At 43.1% G+C, this 18,073-nt stretch overlaps 1 protein-coding gene across 2 annotated transcripts in view; it reads left to right on the forward strand.

The window, feature by feature from the left end:
- The first annotated feature begins 340 nt into the window (after positions 1-340).
- The window catches only part of LOC142971903 (outer dynein arm-docking complex subunit 2-like), a 39,308-nt gene continuing 21,575 nt past the window's right edge, over positions 341-18,073 (forward strand). Inside the window, exons 1-11 of one of the 2 annotated variants that reach the window (XM_076112639.1) lie at positions 341-552; positions 863-1,020; positions 1,359-1,545; positions 1,746-1,852; positions 2,373-2,509; positions 3,714-3,830; positions 8,128-8,374; positions 8,482-8,515; positions 10,691-10,844; positions 17,113-17,259; positions 17,638-17,847. In XM_076112639.1, the coding sequence (XP_075968754.1) occupies positions 341-552; positions 863-1,020; positions 1,359-1,545; positions 1,746-1,852; positions 2,373-2,509; positions 3,714-3,830; positions 8,128-8,374; positions 8,482-8,515; positions 10,691-10,844; positions 17,113-17,259; positions 17,638-17,847 (1,710 nt within the window). The remainder of the gene's footprint in view (positions 553-862; positions 1,021-1,358; positions 1,546-1,745; positions 1,853-2,372; positions 2,510-3,713; positions 3,831-8,127; positions 8,375-8,481; positions 8,516-10,690; positions 10,845-17,112; positions 17,260-17,637; positions 17,848-18,073) is intronic. The other variant, XM_076112640.1, reaches the window with a different exon arrangement.

Genomic DNA, 18,073 nt, shown 5'->3' on the forward strand with positions numbered 1-18,073 from the left:
TTCTCAATTCATCATTTGAGCTACTGAAGATTCCAACTACTTCAGTCCAAACCCCCAAAATGATTCAATTCACTAAGAGAAAAGAAAAATGGCAAATCCTCACGCTTGAGAAGCATTATCAAAGCAGTTGCAGATTCATTTCATGTCGGTCTGTGAAGCAATTCATTTACTAATCGTTTCAGCTTTGAAAATATATCAAACGAATGCCTTTTTTCTTAGTATCTCCACATGGGACCCCGAGCACAAAATTTATCAAAAGTGTAAAGTTAAGAAGCATCAGCCACACACTGTTTAAGATGTTGTTTGTAATATTTACTTTCAGAATATCCCAGCCGGTGCCATGGGGTCATCACTGACGAGGGCGGCCCAGTGGACCAGCTCTGGCAAACTTGAGCTCACGCCAATGAACGAGTCCTTGTTGAAAGAGGTCCTGCGCTTTGTGGAGGAGTTCAGCTCCCGACACCCACAGGAGGCCGAGCACGTGTTCGAGGAGCCTCTCCGGTGGAGTACCACTTTAGTGGCATCTGATTTCAAAACCGACTATGACATCAGGTTGGTCTAATCATGAGGCCGGCAGCTGGTTGGCCGGTGCTTTCAGTATGACGTGCCTGTGCAGGATATGCTGTCACCATGGTGTCCAAATGTATTTTACCTTGGCTTTAGTCAAAGCAGTAGGCTATAATTAATTTGTTTTTCAGCTTCAGTTAGACTGAGTACATTCCTTTTTATTCCATCAGAAGTTCTGGTCGACTTTCAGTGTGTGCGTTGCATCCCGTAGCTTGGAAGCGGAGAAGTACAAAAACTTAATCTAGTATGAAAAAGTAATAATATGGATAAAAGTTTTTTTTGTTTTTCTCCTCAGTGACTCGGATGTACAGTCCCACGAGAAAGACAGCGAAGGGCATCCATTGTTGCAGCTCTCCCCTGCTACTGTTTATGTGCGCAGCTTCAGCCAGCTCTCTAGACTAGTTCATCTGGCAGATGATAAGAAGCTGGAGGAGGTTCAAGCATGTCTCGAAGGTAAGCAAGATGAACACAGGAGGTGATTTGAATCCAATTTGCATCCTAAGTAGTCCAGCCACCAACATGCCTCCATAACCCACAGACTTCATTTATTTGTCTACAACCACGCAATTATACTGCCATTGGTGACTCTTTACATATATGCATTTAGTTTAGGTCTGCTGCCAAAAAAAAGATAAGTTAATGATGGGAATACATGATTAATGTAGTAAAAAACATTAAAAAAAGAGGAAAAACACAGTTCATATGAGGCCTACTGAATTGTAGCTCTCATTCTTGGGTGATCGGCCTCTGAATCTGAAGATTCGCTATGGCTAACCTCTTTCATTACTCAGAAAATAGAGACCCCGTGGTTAAGATTCTTGGCCCCAGCTTTGCCAGCATCCTGGAGAAACATGATGCCCACACAGATGTGCTAAGTCTGGAAGACAAAGAGGGGGATCAAGGCAAGGTCAAGCTGTTCCTCCTGCTCCAAAATATGGACAACCAGCTCCTCAGCAAGTGCCTCAAAGAGATAGACGGGTAGGTGCTTCTTCCTTCTCCATCATCTATCCATCCTCCACGGCTGTCCCCACTTCCACTCAAGACCTAACCAGTTTCCCTGCAACATGTGGTTGTTTTTGATTGGAAGAAGCAGCGGGTTTAGACAAAAAGGGAAACCGTGAATGAATGAGACGAATTGGACGTTTGTTTTGTTTTGTTTTTCTGCACTTTCATCACAGACGAGTCGGGCTGGACCCCGGCGCGGTGAAGAGTGAAGTGGAGCTGTTGAAGCGGCTCTGCAGCGGGGGGGAAAAGAGGGTGTTGAAGTCGGTTCGATACACATCAGGTTTGAATTATCTCCCCACATTTCACTGCGCTGCAACGAAAGCCGTTGCTATTAACGCTAATGCTGGATATTCCAAAGCGTAAAAAAAAAAAAAGGTCTGTGTTCTGCCGCCGCAGAAGTCATTATGTCTTGTCAGATTCCAGTTTACCAAGTCGTTAGTCAGTGCTCGTATTCATCGAGGCCTCACAAAGCATGTGCACACCAAGTGGTGGAAGCAAGTCCTCATGTTGAATTCTATGAAGTCGATGAAAATACTCTCCCAACCAGCCGTAAAATATGATAGTTTCACTACTAAGTGAAACTACCTCTCAGACCTGTGCTCATCGGTGTGCCACGTCATCCTCTTTAGCGGTCCAGGCACTTGTGATGATTTCTCTGTTTTGCTCCACTGTTTTTCTCTGTTTCCTTCTTCCTTTGGAGACAGACGTGTTGTTGCTGTCAGGCTACATTACATTTACATCAAGGTTTCTGCGAGATTATTCCAAACTGCCATCTTTTTTTCCCCTTGCTTTTCTTTTAGATTATGTGTTTTCAAACGGCTGCCGCGCCCCTCCGTGGAGACAGGCCCTTAATGAGATTTGTTACCTTGTGATCGAGCCCTGCGACACTGAGACCCTCTACATCACCTGCAGCACAGCTGGAGTCTTTCTCAACGGGGTAAGATGAGGAAGATGAAGCACTGTGGACTGTGGATCAGCTGCAACAGTCAACCCGATATTGCGTCCTATTTCTGTGTGAGGAGATGTTCATGGAGGTTACATTCTGGAAAGTAATTTCTGATCCATCACTGTACAGTCAGTCAGTCATAGTTTGGCTGTTTTAAAGTGGGGTTATACGAGGTACTTATCCATAGTCAGTGTTATAACCTGCAGTAGATTAAACTATATTAGTTTATATTACATGTTTCCAAAACTAGTAAAATAAAAAAAACAAGAAATAAAATACATTTAGGAGCAAGAGTTTTATTGTCCACATCCTTAAAAACTGACTTGAGTTCACGAAGAGTAATCACTTATGACATTTGTAAGTCCGCCTTTACATTGTTCCAGCTGGATGCGGTGTTTAAACAAAGTGCAGTGGGTCTGCAAGACAACCACACCCAGTAATATCATGTAGAGCGTCCAACATCTTCAACCACTGGGCCTGTGCAGTCATTAAGAGCAGATCACCAATAACGTTACAAAAGTTGAAGAAAAGTTTGCCGATACAAAATAAGCCATCACTAGACAACAACAAAGTCTAAGTTACTTATGTTTTCTGATGCTGTTAAAAGTCTCTTAATATAATCTCTGTGTAAGGCTTGTGTTTCTACTCATGATCAGGGGACAAACTCAAACTATTATGTTCATAAATATACCTTCAATTTGCAGGGTAAAAAGAAAATCTCCTATCTGGCATTTAGGTGTCCCCCCCCCCCCCCCCCCCCCCCCCCAAAAAAGTGTGCTATTGCATACGGAGCTTCCAAATACTTGCCAAACTCCAGGAATCTCTGAATGTGTTTGCAATCATCTCTAAGAGAGGATTTTGCGTGCTGCAGCACCTTTCACTCTCTTCCCTGACATTGCTGACAAGCCATAGGCCTCCTGCCTCTTGTTTCTCCACCTGGAAATGGTTCGGCCGAGGTGAAAAAAACTACAACCTCAAACCCGAAACGGGTGACATTGATGCAAATGAAACCTCAAAGAGCAGCAGTGTCTTAAACCTAATTCGGCGGTTTACATGGTTTTTACACTTCCTCGCTAAAGGCTGCCTGGAGATACTCCGAGCTTTCTAACCCTCAGCTATTCCAGCCGACATGTGGGTCATATTATAATTGTGGTTTTTAGAATTAATGAAGCTGTTTTTCACTGTGTTTTCACAGGGCATAAAACAGGGGGGGGAGGAGAGCGGCTACGAGCGAGCGAGTGATACGTACGAGGACCTGGGAACTCTTCTGAAGAGCACATCTCCACATTTTGCCGGGAACACAAACGAGCAGGTACAGTGGAACACGAGGGCAGATGCAATTAACATCAACGCATTAAGGCCTCTTTTTTTTTTTTCGTAGCCTTGAGTTTTAGCTCCCATAGCCGGGAACGCGTGGGTGTTGAAATGCCTCTTTGTCCCACGAACGAGGTCCTTCTCTCCGAAACCTGTGATTTGATCGCTGACGGCGTGTGACTCACATGTGTAAACAGAGTGAGGATTGTGTAATCAGTGTCTGTGCTGCTCCACGCTAGTGAGCTAGTGTCTGGTTGTCACTGTGCTGAAAAATTTCTGAAGCCGACCTCCTCCTTGTTCCAACATCAAAACAGCACGCCGTCCCCCCCCACCCCCCGGCACACACACGCATGCACAGACACCCGCGCTCATTTCCAGACACTGCAAAACGCGTGATTTATTCAGTAGTGCTATTTCCTGCTTTAGTAATTTGACGACATAACAAATCGCCTCAATAATAGATTCCAGCTGTGCTCCAAAAATCTGTTAATCATTTAAAAATCTGATCTCTTTTTTTTTTTTCTTTGCTCACGCTGATGTTTGTTGGAAAATGTAGCATCATCGAAACACCTACGGACCACCTTCCGCTCGCTGCCCGCTTTGTATCGATCTCGTGTCTTTAAAGAATCGTAGTAGGCCTATAGATTTTTGTTTTCCATTTGCTATCATGTCATTCTCAATGAAATATACAGTAGAACTGTCTGATTCATAGAATTTACTGATGTCAACTGGATTGGCACGGAGATGCATTTTTCTCAATGCTTTTTCAAAACCAGAAGATTTCACAGAACTACTCTGTAAGTAGAAATGCCTTCAGTACAGAAGACAACAGAAATGCTTTTTACAAAACAAAACTGCTTATTGAATTGTCCCAAGGATTCATTTATTCAATCACTGCTGTACATTGATGTAAGTTGTCTTTAACAGACATTCATTTGCAAACATTATGGATGGAAATGTCAGTCAGGTGGTCCACCACTTTGGTCCAGACTTCAATGTCTCTATGTAACTATTGGATGGATTGCCATTCGTTTTTAACACACATTCATGGTCCCCAGAGGATTAAATCCTATTGACTTTGGTGATTTCCTGGCTTTTCCTCTAACGCCACCTGCAAGTTTTCACATCTGTGAAAGCAGTTTAAAAAAACAACCTTTTGACAGATTGTTTGAAAATGTTTTCTTCCAGGTGAGTTTTTTTTATTTCTCCATGCACGCTAAACACAAGGTATTAAGAAACATTACAAGACAATATTGTGTGTTACCAGGTTATGTAAATTAAAACTGAACGCAAACATGATTTATTTTTAAAACTATTTAGAACACGAGGTTGTGAGGCACTTCAGCCTCTTGTGGCCAGAAATGAGTATTGCAACAACAAACACTATACACATTTTTTTCACCTGCTTCACAGATGATTTCTTTTGTTGAGGAACTTATTTTGAAACATATCTTGGCGAAAGCATTTTTGCACCTGTTCTGAAGTCATAAACACAGGAGAGAAAACCATTTCGATCAGACTCGTTTGTCTGACTTGCCTCTCAAGACTTCGTAGATTTATGACCAAATGCTAAACATCAGAATTTAGCTTAAAGCACTGCTAACGTGGCTGTAGACTCTTAGTGTCCGAAATCACTTCCTATTCACTGCATGGTGCACTTCCATCCACCATGTAAGCACCATATGGACAGAAAATAAAGTAGTGTGCATGGCATGTATGTGGCAGGTTGATCACACAAAAACAAAATGAGGAAAGCTGTGCATTATGCAGCTTTAATTTAGTCTGAAACGCAGCACAAAGCTGTTGCTTTAGTGTTATATTGAGCATTGGCTCAGATGTAGTATTAAAGTGCTTTAAGTGGTCGCAAGACTTGAAAAGCTTTATACAAGTCCATTTACCATGTACTACTACTTTCAGCTGACAATTCCACATTGCTACGCTCTTTATTTTATGGATGAGAAAATGACCCTTAACCTATTGAGTGTCTAGCTTATGGGAATAGTGACTGAGTGAACAAGGAGTGATTGTGAAGCTTCACGAAGATTATACTGTGCAGCATACACAGTGGAATAGCGCCTCCATTGTATCTGTGAAGTTGTCATTGGTCCGTGGTACAGTAAGCTGGGATGGGGCTAGTGAAGCCTTTAATAAACCAATGAGTAGTGCCAGGCTGAAGCGTGTAAAAAAACACACTGAGGCTTTTATGTTTTACGAGCCCTACTGTGTGAAGAGTGATGCCTCGAGTCTGAACCATCAAAAAAAAATGACGGACAGCCGCAGTAAAAATCGCTGCGAACCAGTTTGTGGGGGCACAAATCATTGTCGAGATCTTTTTCTTCTGGATTCTTCAAACTCCTTTGATATGTGGCTCGCTGTGTCCCGTAAACGTTGTTTCACTCTCCCTGCCTCCACTCGAGCTAATCACCCTCACATGATGGGGGTCAACGGGGGGGGAAAACGCAGCGCTTTGAAACTCGTTTGATTGATTGCTGACGACAGCAATCAGACGGCGCAAACGTGCATCCCGCGTCCGAGATATTAAGTAATTGCGGTCGCTCTCGTGGACATGATCCATTCCAGTTTTAATTCCAGGGAGAGCGACAGCGGGCGGTGTCCGTCAGAAACACAACCTCGCATGACTCCGGCTCAGTTCCCTGATTGCAAAGCGTGGAAGGCGATAGCCAAAGATAACAACACCTAATCTCCAAACGTATCTGCTCGACTCCAAAGTGAGGAAGCAGGTCTTTTTTTTTTTTTTGAACAGTTCTATTAGATTAGACAGCCTCAATCAAACGAGCCAAAAGGAGCCGAGGCCTGCAACACGGGGAGGAAGCAGACTCGCCCTCTCTGTTCGGTGTTGTGGATTTGTTTTGACATGGCGGCGTGATTGGGAATTGGACATGCGGCGTATTTGCATGCACAAGACGCTCACTGAAGAGCGAAAAAAAGAGATTTGTTTTTGTTATTCACATCCTGAAATTAATATAGACCGCCTCACTGTCATAATCAGTCAGCAGAGGCCGCTTGAATCTCGCCACTGACAGATGTTTTGTGGCCGGTGGCTTCACATTTGCTGCCCGGCTGATTTTCCATCAGTGCGGATCAAGTAATTAGATCTAGTCGAGCCACAAGCACATGTAAATAGTTGGAGTTTATGTTTTAGGAGTCAAATGAAGAAATAAGAAAAGTGCCAGGGATTGAATATCACCTGCTTTTAAAATGTTTTTTTGAGTTTACAAATGTAGGCGTCCAAGCATTTCTGTCCAGGCCTGGAGTGTTTTCAGAAGCAGAGAGGCGCCTGTATTAGGACTTTTTACCGTGGCATGTCAAGGAATGTTCCCCTCTGTGTGAGCGCATGGAGTCCCATACAGTAGAATTAAAGAAGGTCGCTTTGGCTAATAAAGTCAGACTGTGGCTCTGCGGTGAGTTGACTTGTATGTTTCCAATGGCAGGTCACTTTGTGTTTTATGAAAAACAAGTCTTCGGGCATGCTTGGCGATACGAGCCATATAAATACTTAACTCCTAATTCTTTTTCCCTGCCCTTTAAAAACGGTTGAGCCCCCTAATAACAAATGACAAGCTATTTCTGCTGAGCAGGTGTCTGTGATTAAAAATTCTCCCGCCTGCAAACCATTCATATGTGTCTTGTTGGCATTCGTATGTAGGTTGTAAAGTTTGGTACAAAGACCTTCAAGACGTCAGAATAAAATCAAATCAGAAGTGAATAACCGTGACACAAAGGCACTGCTTTGTCTGTGCCAAGCTGCCAGGTTTTAGGTGGAGGAATGCACAGAAACAATAAACTTTTTGATATTGTTCGGCCAATTAACAGAGGGGGACCTCTTCTGTGTAAAGCATTGGCAAAGTGTTATTCTACTCCAAAGCCTCAATAAAGACGGAAATTGTTACGCAGGTCTGCATACTGTTCAGAAAGGGCTTTTATGGGAATTTTATGTTTTTCATGTGTCACTGATACTGCTGTTTTTTTTAAAATATATGCCTGTTTTCGGAGTGAAACACTGTCAGAGAAATAATATGTAATGTGTCTCACATAATGAAGAGAGAGGCATCGTGTCAGAAGGGGGGGGTGGAAAATACATTCAGAATGAGTATTTACTTTTAATAAGCATCATTCAGAGAAATGCACAACCGGGGCACAAACGTTTATTTTTACAAACAATCATGTATTGTACATCTCACAGCTAGACTTTCGGTGCAAATTGAAAGAGGTCCCCCCCCCCCCCCCCCCCCCCTCTCATTCTCCGGTCGTTGTCTTTTTCCACTTACCAACAGGATTTTGCAGTTCAAGAACTTCCATCAACGCAAAAGATCCAGCATGTGGAACCGGTTGATGCGGAGGAACAGGGCCAACCCCAGAGGTCTTACGAGCAACAGGAAAAGAATGTGCACGAGAAGGCGAGGCAACAGCATGCGCCGAACAAGGCGGGCGGCGGGAAGAAATATGAACTATGTCCGTGGTGGAAGAATCTGGGTCTCGTGTCTCTGTGCGGGTATGTGATGATTCCTCCCGTTAAGATGTGCCCTGAAATATCTTCAGGCTACCGCGTACCGGGGGGGGGGCCCTCTTGTTGAGGAGATGAGCCTCAAACGACGGCGATGCCAAAGCCTCCGTCACATGTGCTCGCCGTGTCTGCCAGCAGTCGCACATTACACTGAGACCGTTATATGGTTTTTCATATTTTAAGGGCAAGTGAAAGTGTTCCTGATTACACAATGATTACGTTAATGGATACGTTCACAGGGTGGAAACCCTTTCTGCCCTATTACAGACAGAAATGTTGGGAAAAAGTCTTAGAAACAATCCCCAAAAAGATCTGTCACATATGGTCTTTGATTGATAAATAGATCTAGCGAGGGCTGAGCTGTTGCAGCTGCACCTTGTGATAACTATACCCATTTGAGGAGAAACTGGCTCACGATAAAAGTATCTCAATTGCTTTAAAAAAAAATAAAAAATGCCGCTGAACCCTTGTCACGAATTGTTAAATAATGATTATGTTAGAAAAATAACCATTTTCAACATAGAAGCAGGCGTAATGACTCGTTATTTCACATCATTATAGTGAAGCAGAGGAAAAGAAAGCGAGTAAGAGCTCCGGAGAGGAGAAGTCTGGTGAAATACAGAAGAGAAAGCTGGGAGCGAGAGCCAAGGGCAAGATGAAAGCAGACTTCTCTGTGTCCTCCTTACCTGGACGCCAGTCCTCCCACAAAATGTAAGTGTCCCAAAGCAGTCTATCACAATCTGTAAGGAATACTTTCCTCTTGTTGAGGAGATGAGCCTCAAACGACGGCGATGCCAAAGCCTCCGTCACATGTGCTTGTTAAATAATGATTATGTTAGAAAAATAACCATTTTCAACATAGAAGCAGGCGTAATGACTCGTTATTTCACATCAATATAGTGAAGCAGAGGAAAAGAAAGCGAGTAAGAGCTCCGGAGAGGAGAAGTCTGGTGAAATACAGAAGAGAAAGCTGGGAGCGAGAGCCAAGGGCAAGATGAAAGCAGACTTCTCTGTGTCCTCCTTACCTGGATGCCAGTCCTCCCACAAAATGTAAGTGTCCCAAAGCAGTCTATCACAATCTGTAAGGAATACTTTCCTCTTGTTGAGGAGATGAGCCTCAAACGACGGCGATGCCAAAGCCTCCGTCACATGTGCTTGTTAAATAATGATTATGTTAGAAAAATAACCATTTTCAACATAGAAGCAGGCGTAATGACTCGTTATTTCACATCAATATAGTGAAGCAGAGGAAAAGAAAGCGAGTAAGAGCTCCGGAGAGGAGAAGTCTGGTGAAATACAGAAGAGAAAGCTGGGAGCGAGAGCCAAGGGCAAGATGAAAGCAGACTTCTCTGTGTCCTCCTTACCTGGACGCCAGTCCTCCCACAAAATGTAAGTGTCCCAAAGCAGTCTATCACAATCTGTAAGGAATACTTTCTACAGGGGGGGGGGGATACAAGATTTAGGAACTGATAGGAAGTGTCATTTTACAAGTTTTGTTGTTGAAAGTGTAACCTGCATTCACACTAACCATTGTACTGATGAAGAACCCGTGTAAAGGTCTTTTCTTCCTCTGGCTCTTGGCAGCGACACCTCCTCAGCTGTCTCCACACTTGCGTCTGCCAATGCATACAGGCTCCTAGCATCATAAATCCACTCATAGCCACTGTTCACCGATAGCATTCTTTGGTGCTCACCGGTTAGCCTACACGCAGTAAAGACCCCCGGGGCTCATTCACTCAGTCACAGTGAATGTGAATTGCACACCACCCGGGACAGAGCGTAGGCCTCGTTCGGTGTCCGGTGTTTCTCATGTTTCTCCCTCGTACCGGGCTGGCTCCTTCTGATACTACGCTCCCCTGGAAATGCTATTTGTGCGTACATGGGAACTGTCTCTCAGCGGCCCCATCTGAATATGTATATACCAAATTTCATTGCTCCACAGCTCCCGACCTTCAGCATATTGTTATCCAAGTGGCCCGAGCAGCTCGGAAAAGCCATCTGCACTTCTGTTTGCATCAATGGCCCTCTGTATGTGATGACGGCTCCAGTCCTCCCATGACATTATTACGATCTTTATTTTCCTGCTGCTTAGATTGTGAGGAAGTTCAAACTTGACACTTGAATCTCAAAATCGTTAATGGGTCTCGTTGTGTGGGATGACCATGCTGTTTTTCCCATTAAAAACACCGGAAAAGGGATTTAACAATATCATACTCCCTCCTTTTGTCCGGTTATGTATTGTCTTACTCATTACACTATCCCACACTTTTGTGGATCGTTATCTGCGGTCGAAAGTGTACTATTATCTGCTCTTTTTATGTATTGTTTTGCAGTAAGACCCCAGCAGCATCCGTGCCAGTGGACGCTTTCAGCGAGAGTTCAGCTGAGAGTGAGGAGGAAGAGGAGCAGCCAGAGCGCCGTGCAGAGAGTAACACAGACCTGCCTCCTGAATACTGGCAGATCCAGAAACTGGTCAAGTACCTCAAGGTAGGGGAACGTTACCTGGCACACCACTGTTTCCTTCCTCTTGATGAATTGCAACCCCAAAATAGTGATTCGTACAGAGAGCCGTACAGATGCGGGCTACGGCAGGCCACAGCTGACAGGAAGCAGTAACGTCCATGCTCTTTTCCAGTCGTCTGTTCAACAGTTTTGATGCTGTCCCGAGTCAGTATTCAAATTTCAAAAACCTCTTCAGAGCTGCAATGCAGGAAAACTTTGAACAGCTGGTATCATTTTCCAATCAAACCTCAGTCATATCTAGGTGCCACTCAGTAAAAAAAAAAAGAGGATGTCAGATCAGATAAAGTACATATATTCTATTAAGCGGCGCTTCGTAGGGAGATGCTTATTGAAGTGGTTGGCTCTGCTCGTGGATTCCTGTTTTTTTTGACACAGGCCTGTTTGGTTGCAAATGTGAGCCAAGGCGCAGGGGAAAGAGCTGTCTGACGGCACCGGAGCAGCTGTACGCACTGTTTGCCCACACCGCAGAAGCATGGAAATGAAGCACGCCTGTGATAGGTCTGACAGGGCATATGGTGAATATTAATGTGTCAAAACATGGAAGGAAAAGAAAAGAGGATCAAGCAAATTTAGGAAAACGCCACTGACCCAGACTGGCTGGGAACACCTCCGATCACTTGACTTCGAGATCGTCCGTCCTTACTCACTCAGTGAGACTATTATCTATTTATCTGGACAGTGTCGTTCAGACCGATTTTATTAAAACAGACTGCGTTTACTTTATTTTGACAGGAATCTGCTTTTTCGCACGTTGCAAAGCTGTCCCCTTCTATTTAACGGCGAAAAATACCTTAAATGCTGCTTCAAATTTAATTGCTTGATGTTATTTCAGCATGTAATAGTAGTCCGCACTGCATATCTTCACACAGTACGAGATTTCTTGATATCACCAGCAGATTTGTGTTCTGTGGCTCAAATAGGATCGTTCAGAGTAAATCTTACACCGCTGTAAAGTTTAAGATCTCCAGATAGATATTTATAGCTTAGCAAAATAGAATATAATGGGAGGAAATTCCCACTCTGAAAGCATGCAGCTACTGCTTTCCAGAGAGGGAAAATAGAAGATGTAAATGATATGAAAGAGGCAAATTCAGATTTAAAAAAACAAAACCTCACTGGTTTGTATATTTTGTGCTTTTCAGCAGGATTGTGGTGTGAGCTTTAGGCTTGTGTGTGTGTGTGTGTGTGTGTGTGTGTGTGTGTGTTCCTGCTTCAATGAGATGCAGCCCTGCAGTAACCAACATGTCCCAGCGTTCTATCTGTCTGGAAACCACACAGCAGAGTTATTTATGGGGTTTGTCCAGTAGTCATTTTATAATATCATTACCATCAGACTCTGAAACTTACCATGAGCCAAGTTAAATATCTGTTTTATTTTAGGAGGAGATCTCCCCCCCCCCCCCCTTCCCCTTTCCCCTCGCTCTATAGACAGCCGTCTGTACTCTAGGAAGTCGAACACTTTCATAAAGCGACACACGGATGTTCTGTTTTGTGTTTTAATGATATTTATGGAGGAATGTTTGCCTAGGGTTCCGATATGTTTGTTTTTGTACTCGTATGACTGGAGATCTGTGCTTGTAAAACGGTTTACATGGTCGCACGCAAAAATTCCAGCATGCAGATTTGAGTCTGTGTCTAGGAAAGCGTGCGTTTACATGTGTGTGTCTGTAACACACCGACATAACATAATTCATCCTCCTAATCCCAGTCTGTAATGCGTCAGTGCCACAGTACAAGCAAACATTTGGTCATACTTTTATATTTGAAGCTATATACATTTTAAAGGCCGTGTTCTGTAAATATAGATATATACGTACGGCATGCAGGCCTTCAATAAACCAGACTGGAAACAAGTTACAGGACAGCTTTGCTAAAAGAGAATAAAGAGCTGTTTTACTGCTCAGGACTGAATCACTTCAAGCGGTAAGCTGAGCAACCAAGCCACAAAATGTTATTTGAGTATTTTGTGTCATTTCAAATAAAAGGAAAAGTTCTCCAGCTGCTATCAGTTAGGTCGGCCTGTGGCTTTCTCAACAGAAAACAATTTTCATATTCTCGCAGATGTAAATATTGTGTCTGATACACAATATGTTACTACTTACCTGATGAAACATTCCAATACCGAGTGTTCATAGTTTGATTTATTTTCTTTTTACTGAGCGGATGACTTTTTAATCCTCTTTTTCTTGAACAGTCACAATGAAATAATTCAGCAGACTGCTTTTTAAAGCGTGTCCCTGTGAGCGGAGCCTTTCTCCATTGCTTTAAGATTGTGTTTCTATTGCTGTACATTTACCTCAAATGTAAAAGTGCTGCAGCTAAACAAGCTGAGCTGGGCCCTTGACACACATGGTATTGAGTTCAACCCTCATTAAGGTTGCTCCCCCTCTGCTGGGCAGTCACAGTACTACTGCCCTGCTCCCCCCCACCCCCTCATGAGAACCGTTCTACTAATTGCGACACTAAAACTAATCCTGTCTCCAGTGTGCAAGAGCCAGTACTGGCTCACTTCCTCAACAGAAGTGAATTTGTAAGCTAATTATGTAGTTTTTTTTGATGCTTGTTTTAACAACTACAGCACTCAATTAAAACATTAGATTTTTAGTGCCTGTGATGCATTTGCAACATGTCTAATCTGGAGAATAATTGCATCATTGCGTTCTCATGAGTTAAGCCACTTTTCAATCCAAAGACCCGACTAGACGTTTGCTCAGCGCGCACTGCACGCATTTTATGACAGAAAGGCCTATTAAGTGATCAAGTTTTATGTTATAGGAGATCCTATGTCAAATATGAAGCTAGGAGCAACCAGTAATCATTCATTATATCCCTACAGTACCTTTTACCATTATAGAGCAGGAGATTGGGTTTGTTCTCGTCATTAGTAGCCTTCCCTCTAAGTCTGCTGCAGACTGCAGAGACGTATGAAACCTCATGCATCCTCTCTGGCTCGACCTCTGCCAAGACGCCACTACTTCCCTCTTACACTAAGCTCTGGCAGTGGCCCGAGTCCACCTGTCACCAGTCCAGCATTGCAGACATGCGCTCTTATATATCTGAGCACTTATACTCAATATGCACGTTTAGCCCCGCTGGCATGTAGTCCGAGCCAAAACACACACTCACGTATAAAATATAGACCAAAAAAAAAAAAAAAAACCCTGTACTCAGAAAAAAGGGCCTGAGGTCACCCGGGTACCATTGACAGCCCTTTTAACCCCATCCCTGCTCCCACGTGCTTAGTGCTGTGATTTATAGGCCTGGAGTGGCTCATGCAGGGCAGCTTGTGTCTGCAGCTCCAGAGGAACCAGACAAGAATAAGACCTCCATTCAGTAGTGGGAAATGCATCGGCTATTTAGTAGGTCAGGCCGAGACACCTGCAGTAAAGGAAGAGACAAAATGCGTAAAGCATCTTTAAGTGGCTGATGTTGAGTTCACCTCTTGAATGGAATTTGATCCCTCACGCTGCTTCAATTCTTCTAAATCCATTTTTTTTATTGTGTAATTCCATCAGACAACTATCTTTGATCATTACTAGATGAGCTGCCATTAAACTTGTGAGTAATGAGTATTATCGTCATAAATAGCATGCTGCAAATTCCATAGCGGTGTTCCTATGAATTGTCTTAATGGGATGTGTTATTGTAGAGGTGACTGTAGTAGCATAATTATTGCTATTTAGGGATATATTTTGCAATACACCCTGTCATTAGCTATTCATTTTCTGTCACTTCTTCTACTTTAGTATTTTGCATTTATCCACATGTTCAGACTTTCTTATCTCAATAACTATTGGATAGATTTCCATGACATTTTGTGCAGACATTCATAGTCCCCAGAGTAGATTTAGGTGACCCCCTAACTTTTCCTCTTGCACCACTATGAGGCTGTGGTTCAAAGTGAAATATCTTGACAACTATTGATGCATAGTCTTCAAAATTTGATACGAATATTCAAGGTCCTCAGAGGATAAATTCTAATGACTTTGGTGATATTCTGACTTTTCGTCTAGTGCCACTAGCAAGTCAACTTTTTCACTTTTTTATGGAAATAGCTTGTCATTCATGATTTTCTGAGGATGAGCCCTTAAGACTTTGGTGATCCACTGTCTTTTACTTTAGAATCACCATATGAGGTTGGTGTTTTTGGCTCAGAGTGAAATGTCTCGACAACTCTTGGATAATTTGCTCTAAAATTTGTTACAAATGTGGACAGTTGTGTAACCCTCAGCTGATATGCTCAGTGCTGATTAGCAAATGTTAGCATGCCAACAGGTTAAGCTAAAGCTGCGTTCCAAATCGCATACTTTTTCTTTTTACTTTTAGTTCAAAAGTTGCATGCAGTATGCATTCAATTGCGACACACTACTTTTTCATAACATAGTAACTTGAACTTTGACCCCCTTGCTCATCTGCGTAAAGGATTGTGGGTCAGAATAGCCAGAAAAACCTACCAAAACATTCATCAACATAGTGGTTGAATTGGTTCCACTTTGAGCATCTGTCTGCCCCATCATGCTCAGAGAGTGAAAGATCTTTCACCATAAAAGATTGTCAGATGTTGTCAATGTTTTAAAGAATGTCGACAATACTTCAAGACCAAAGCCAACAAAAATGAAAGCACATGATCTGTTTTCTGTTCTCCCAGCTATCACTCCGAAACATAGCTTCTTTTTTTTTTTTTTCTCGGTTGTTTTTACAAGGTACGAACCTCGCCTGCCGAGTCCTTTGAAGAGTGAGAATGGAGGAGACAAAGGAAGCCGTAGATCCACTGCTGTTAATAGGCAAATGGTTCACATTTAGGCTATAGCGCCGTGATATGGAGAACACATGTGGCCGTTATCCTGCTGTTGTCGGAGCGCTGCTTTGCCAGTGAGATATGATCAAACACCACTTCAGACATAGGTCTACACTGATGATCTGGCCCCTCCAACAGCTGCATGAAACAGATTACTGCCCCAGCCTTCTACATAGTGACGGGCTATTTTCTACTCATATGGGTAGCTGATAGCAGGACGTGTTACATTCTTATGTTCGCTTGAAATAATCCACTTAGGGCGGTCCTGACGGCTCAAATTGTTTGCAAAAGTGTGCAGCTAATAAAGGCTTCTGAAGCTGGGAACGGTAGAGGCGGCCTTGAATCCACTGGATGAGTACTCTAACTGTGGCACATTCAAACCACTGCAGGGAAGGGATAATATTTGATTGTTTACTTGCCAGGAGATTTTGGACTGGACGTTTCAGTGTCGCATATCAAAGCCATGTAGCAGGCCTAGAGTTACAGCAGCTAACTGTTGCTTTTGCGTGTCACGAGCTTCTGTTTTATCTGACTACCGATTTATTATTTTTCCCCATCCCATCTCATGATCAAAACCATTGGATGTCAGCAAAGTTTGTTATGCATGATACAGACTAAATATGGTGATATAAAAACACCATTGCTGCCTGCCTGGAAGGTATTTGAACCATCTCAAAGCACCAACCCGAAGACTGGTATTTTAAGTGCCGTAATGCTGTCAACATCCATCCACAGCTGGGACATTATGTGGATTTATGACTTGTGAGGGGAATCTGAAAAAGGACAGCATGTATTTGGACACTAAATTTAGGAGAAAACACTAAGATAAAGTCCGATTCAGGATTTGCCCACACATGCAATTTAAAATCTTTGGGTTTATCTTTTTTTAGTGAACATAGTGTGGCAGTAAAACAAAAAAAATCTGTTTTCTGCTTCAGGGACTTGACTTTAAATCAACGATCAGATTCCCCCCCCGCCCTCAAAAAACTTGTTGACTTAGTAGTGTTGTAGCTACTGTTTCTAATTGCTGGGGTGCAGGTCTAACATGATATGTGTGTATATAACTACTGTCAAAAGATAATCTGCTTTTTTAAATGCTAATTCATCCTTAGTTACAGGGTTCCAGCGCTAATAGTGTTCGTTTTCATCTTCGGGGCAATGTCTTGGCGCTGTTGTCTGTTAGCAAGTTGTTTCTTTCCATCAGTGTTTACTGACACAAAGCCAAACACTTACCAGGATGTGGTATAGACAAAAAGGCCCCAGCAGGAGTGGTATTACGGGGGGGAAACAACAGAGGGAGAGGGAGGGTGGGGGAGTGGGGGAGGCTTGTATCCTCCTCCCTTTTCCAAATGCTTACTGTTTAATGTTGTCCTCCTCTCTTCCCATTTGTCTCCCTTTTTCATTCATTCATGTTTCATTCATGTTTGGCAAAAGGTAGGCGACCAGACGGCCACTGTGCTCACTCTGTGCGCCATGATGGACTTTAATTTGATGCAGGAGACGTGCCAACTGGCCATCCGGGACGTAGGTGGCCTTGAAGTCCTCATTAACTTGCTGGATACAGATGAAGTCAAATGCAAAGTAAGTAGCTGTGCCAAAGCTGGACCTGGATGGCCTGCGGGCATGAACAGAGGCGTGTGTGTTTTAGTTACAGAAACGCTAGTGCTGTGTCGAGAGGATGCCTTTAAAGACACAGGGTAGCAATTATTCTCCAGCGCGCCAAATGACTTGTGGGCGCTTTTTAAACCTGCTTTTATTGTGGCTTTTCGCCCTGTCTATTTTTAGTAGTAATGTGGGTGAATGTTTGGCTACTAGATATCGCTGTATGTACCCTTCGCACAGATGGAGGCCTCATGTTGGCATAGACACAACAGTTTCTTCTCCATAAATCATTTTTTCAAATATCTTACTGAGTGTTAAAGTTTATTGTGTGTGTGTGTGTGTGTGTTTTTTTTTTAGATTGGATCTTTGAAAATCCTGAGGAAGATAAGTCACAACGTGCAAATCCGTCGAACCATTGTCGACATGGGAGGCCTGCAGAGCATTATGAAGATCCTGGACTCGCCAGTCAAGGACCTCAGGGCCTTAGCTGCTGAGACCATTGCTAATGTGGCCAGGTTCCGCAGAGCAAGGAGAACCGTCAGGCGCTATGGCGGTATCAAAAAACTGGTGAGCATAAGCAAAGGCCATCATAAACTAAGGTTATTCTATAAAAATGTACTCAAAAGTCTCTGTAATCCTAAAATGAAGAGCTGCAGGAGAGAAAACTGCAGACCAGAACCTGATCTTTCTGTATTGATGTTATAAAAACGTTGTGTCCTACGATTGCAGATTTTCCGTTACAACACTTCTGAAAACTTTTTGTGCTAAACCACAAACACGTTGGAACCTTTGG

The sequence above is a fragment of the Anarhichas minor genome, unplaced genomic scaffold, assembly GCF_050575085.1.
Source record: "Anarhichas minor isolate MPS153535 unplaced genomic scaffold, ASM5057508v1 ptg000050l, whole genome shotgun sequence".
In the NCBI taxonomy this organism is placed as follows: domain Eukaryota; kingdom Metazoa; phylum Chordata; class Actinopteri; order Perciformes; family Anarhichadidae; genus Anarhichas; species Anarhichas minor.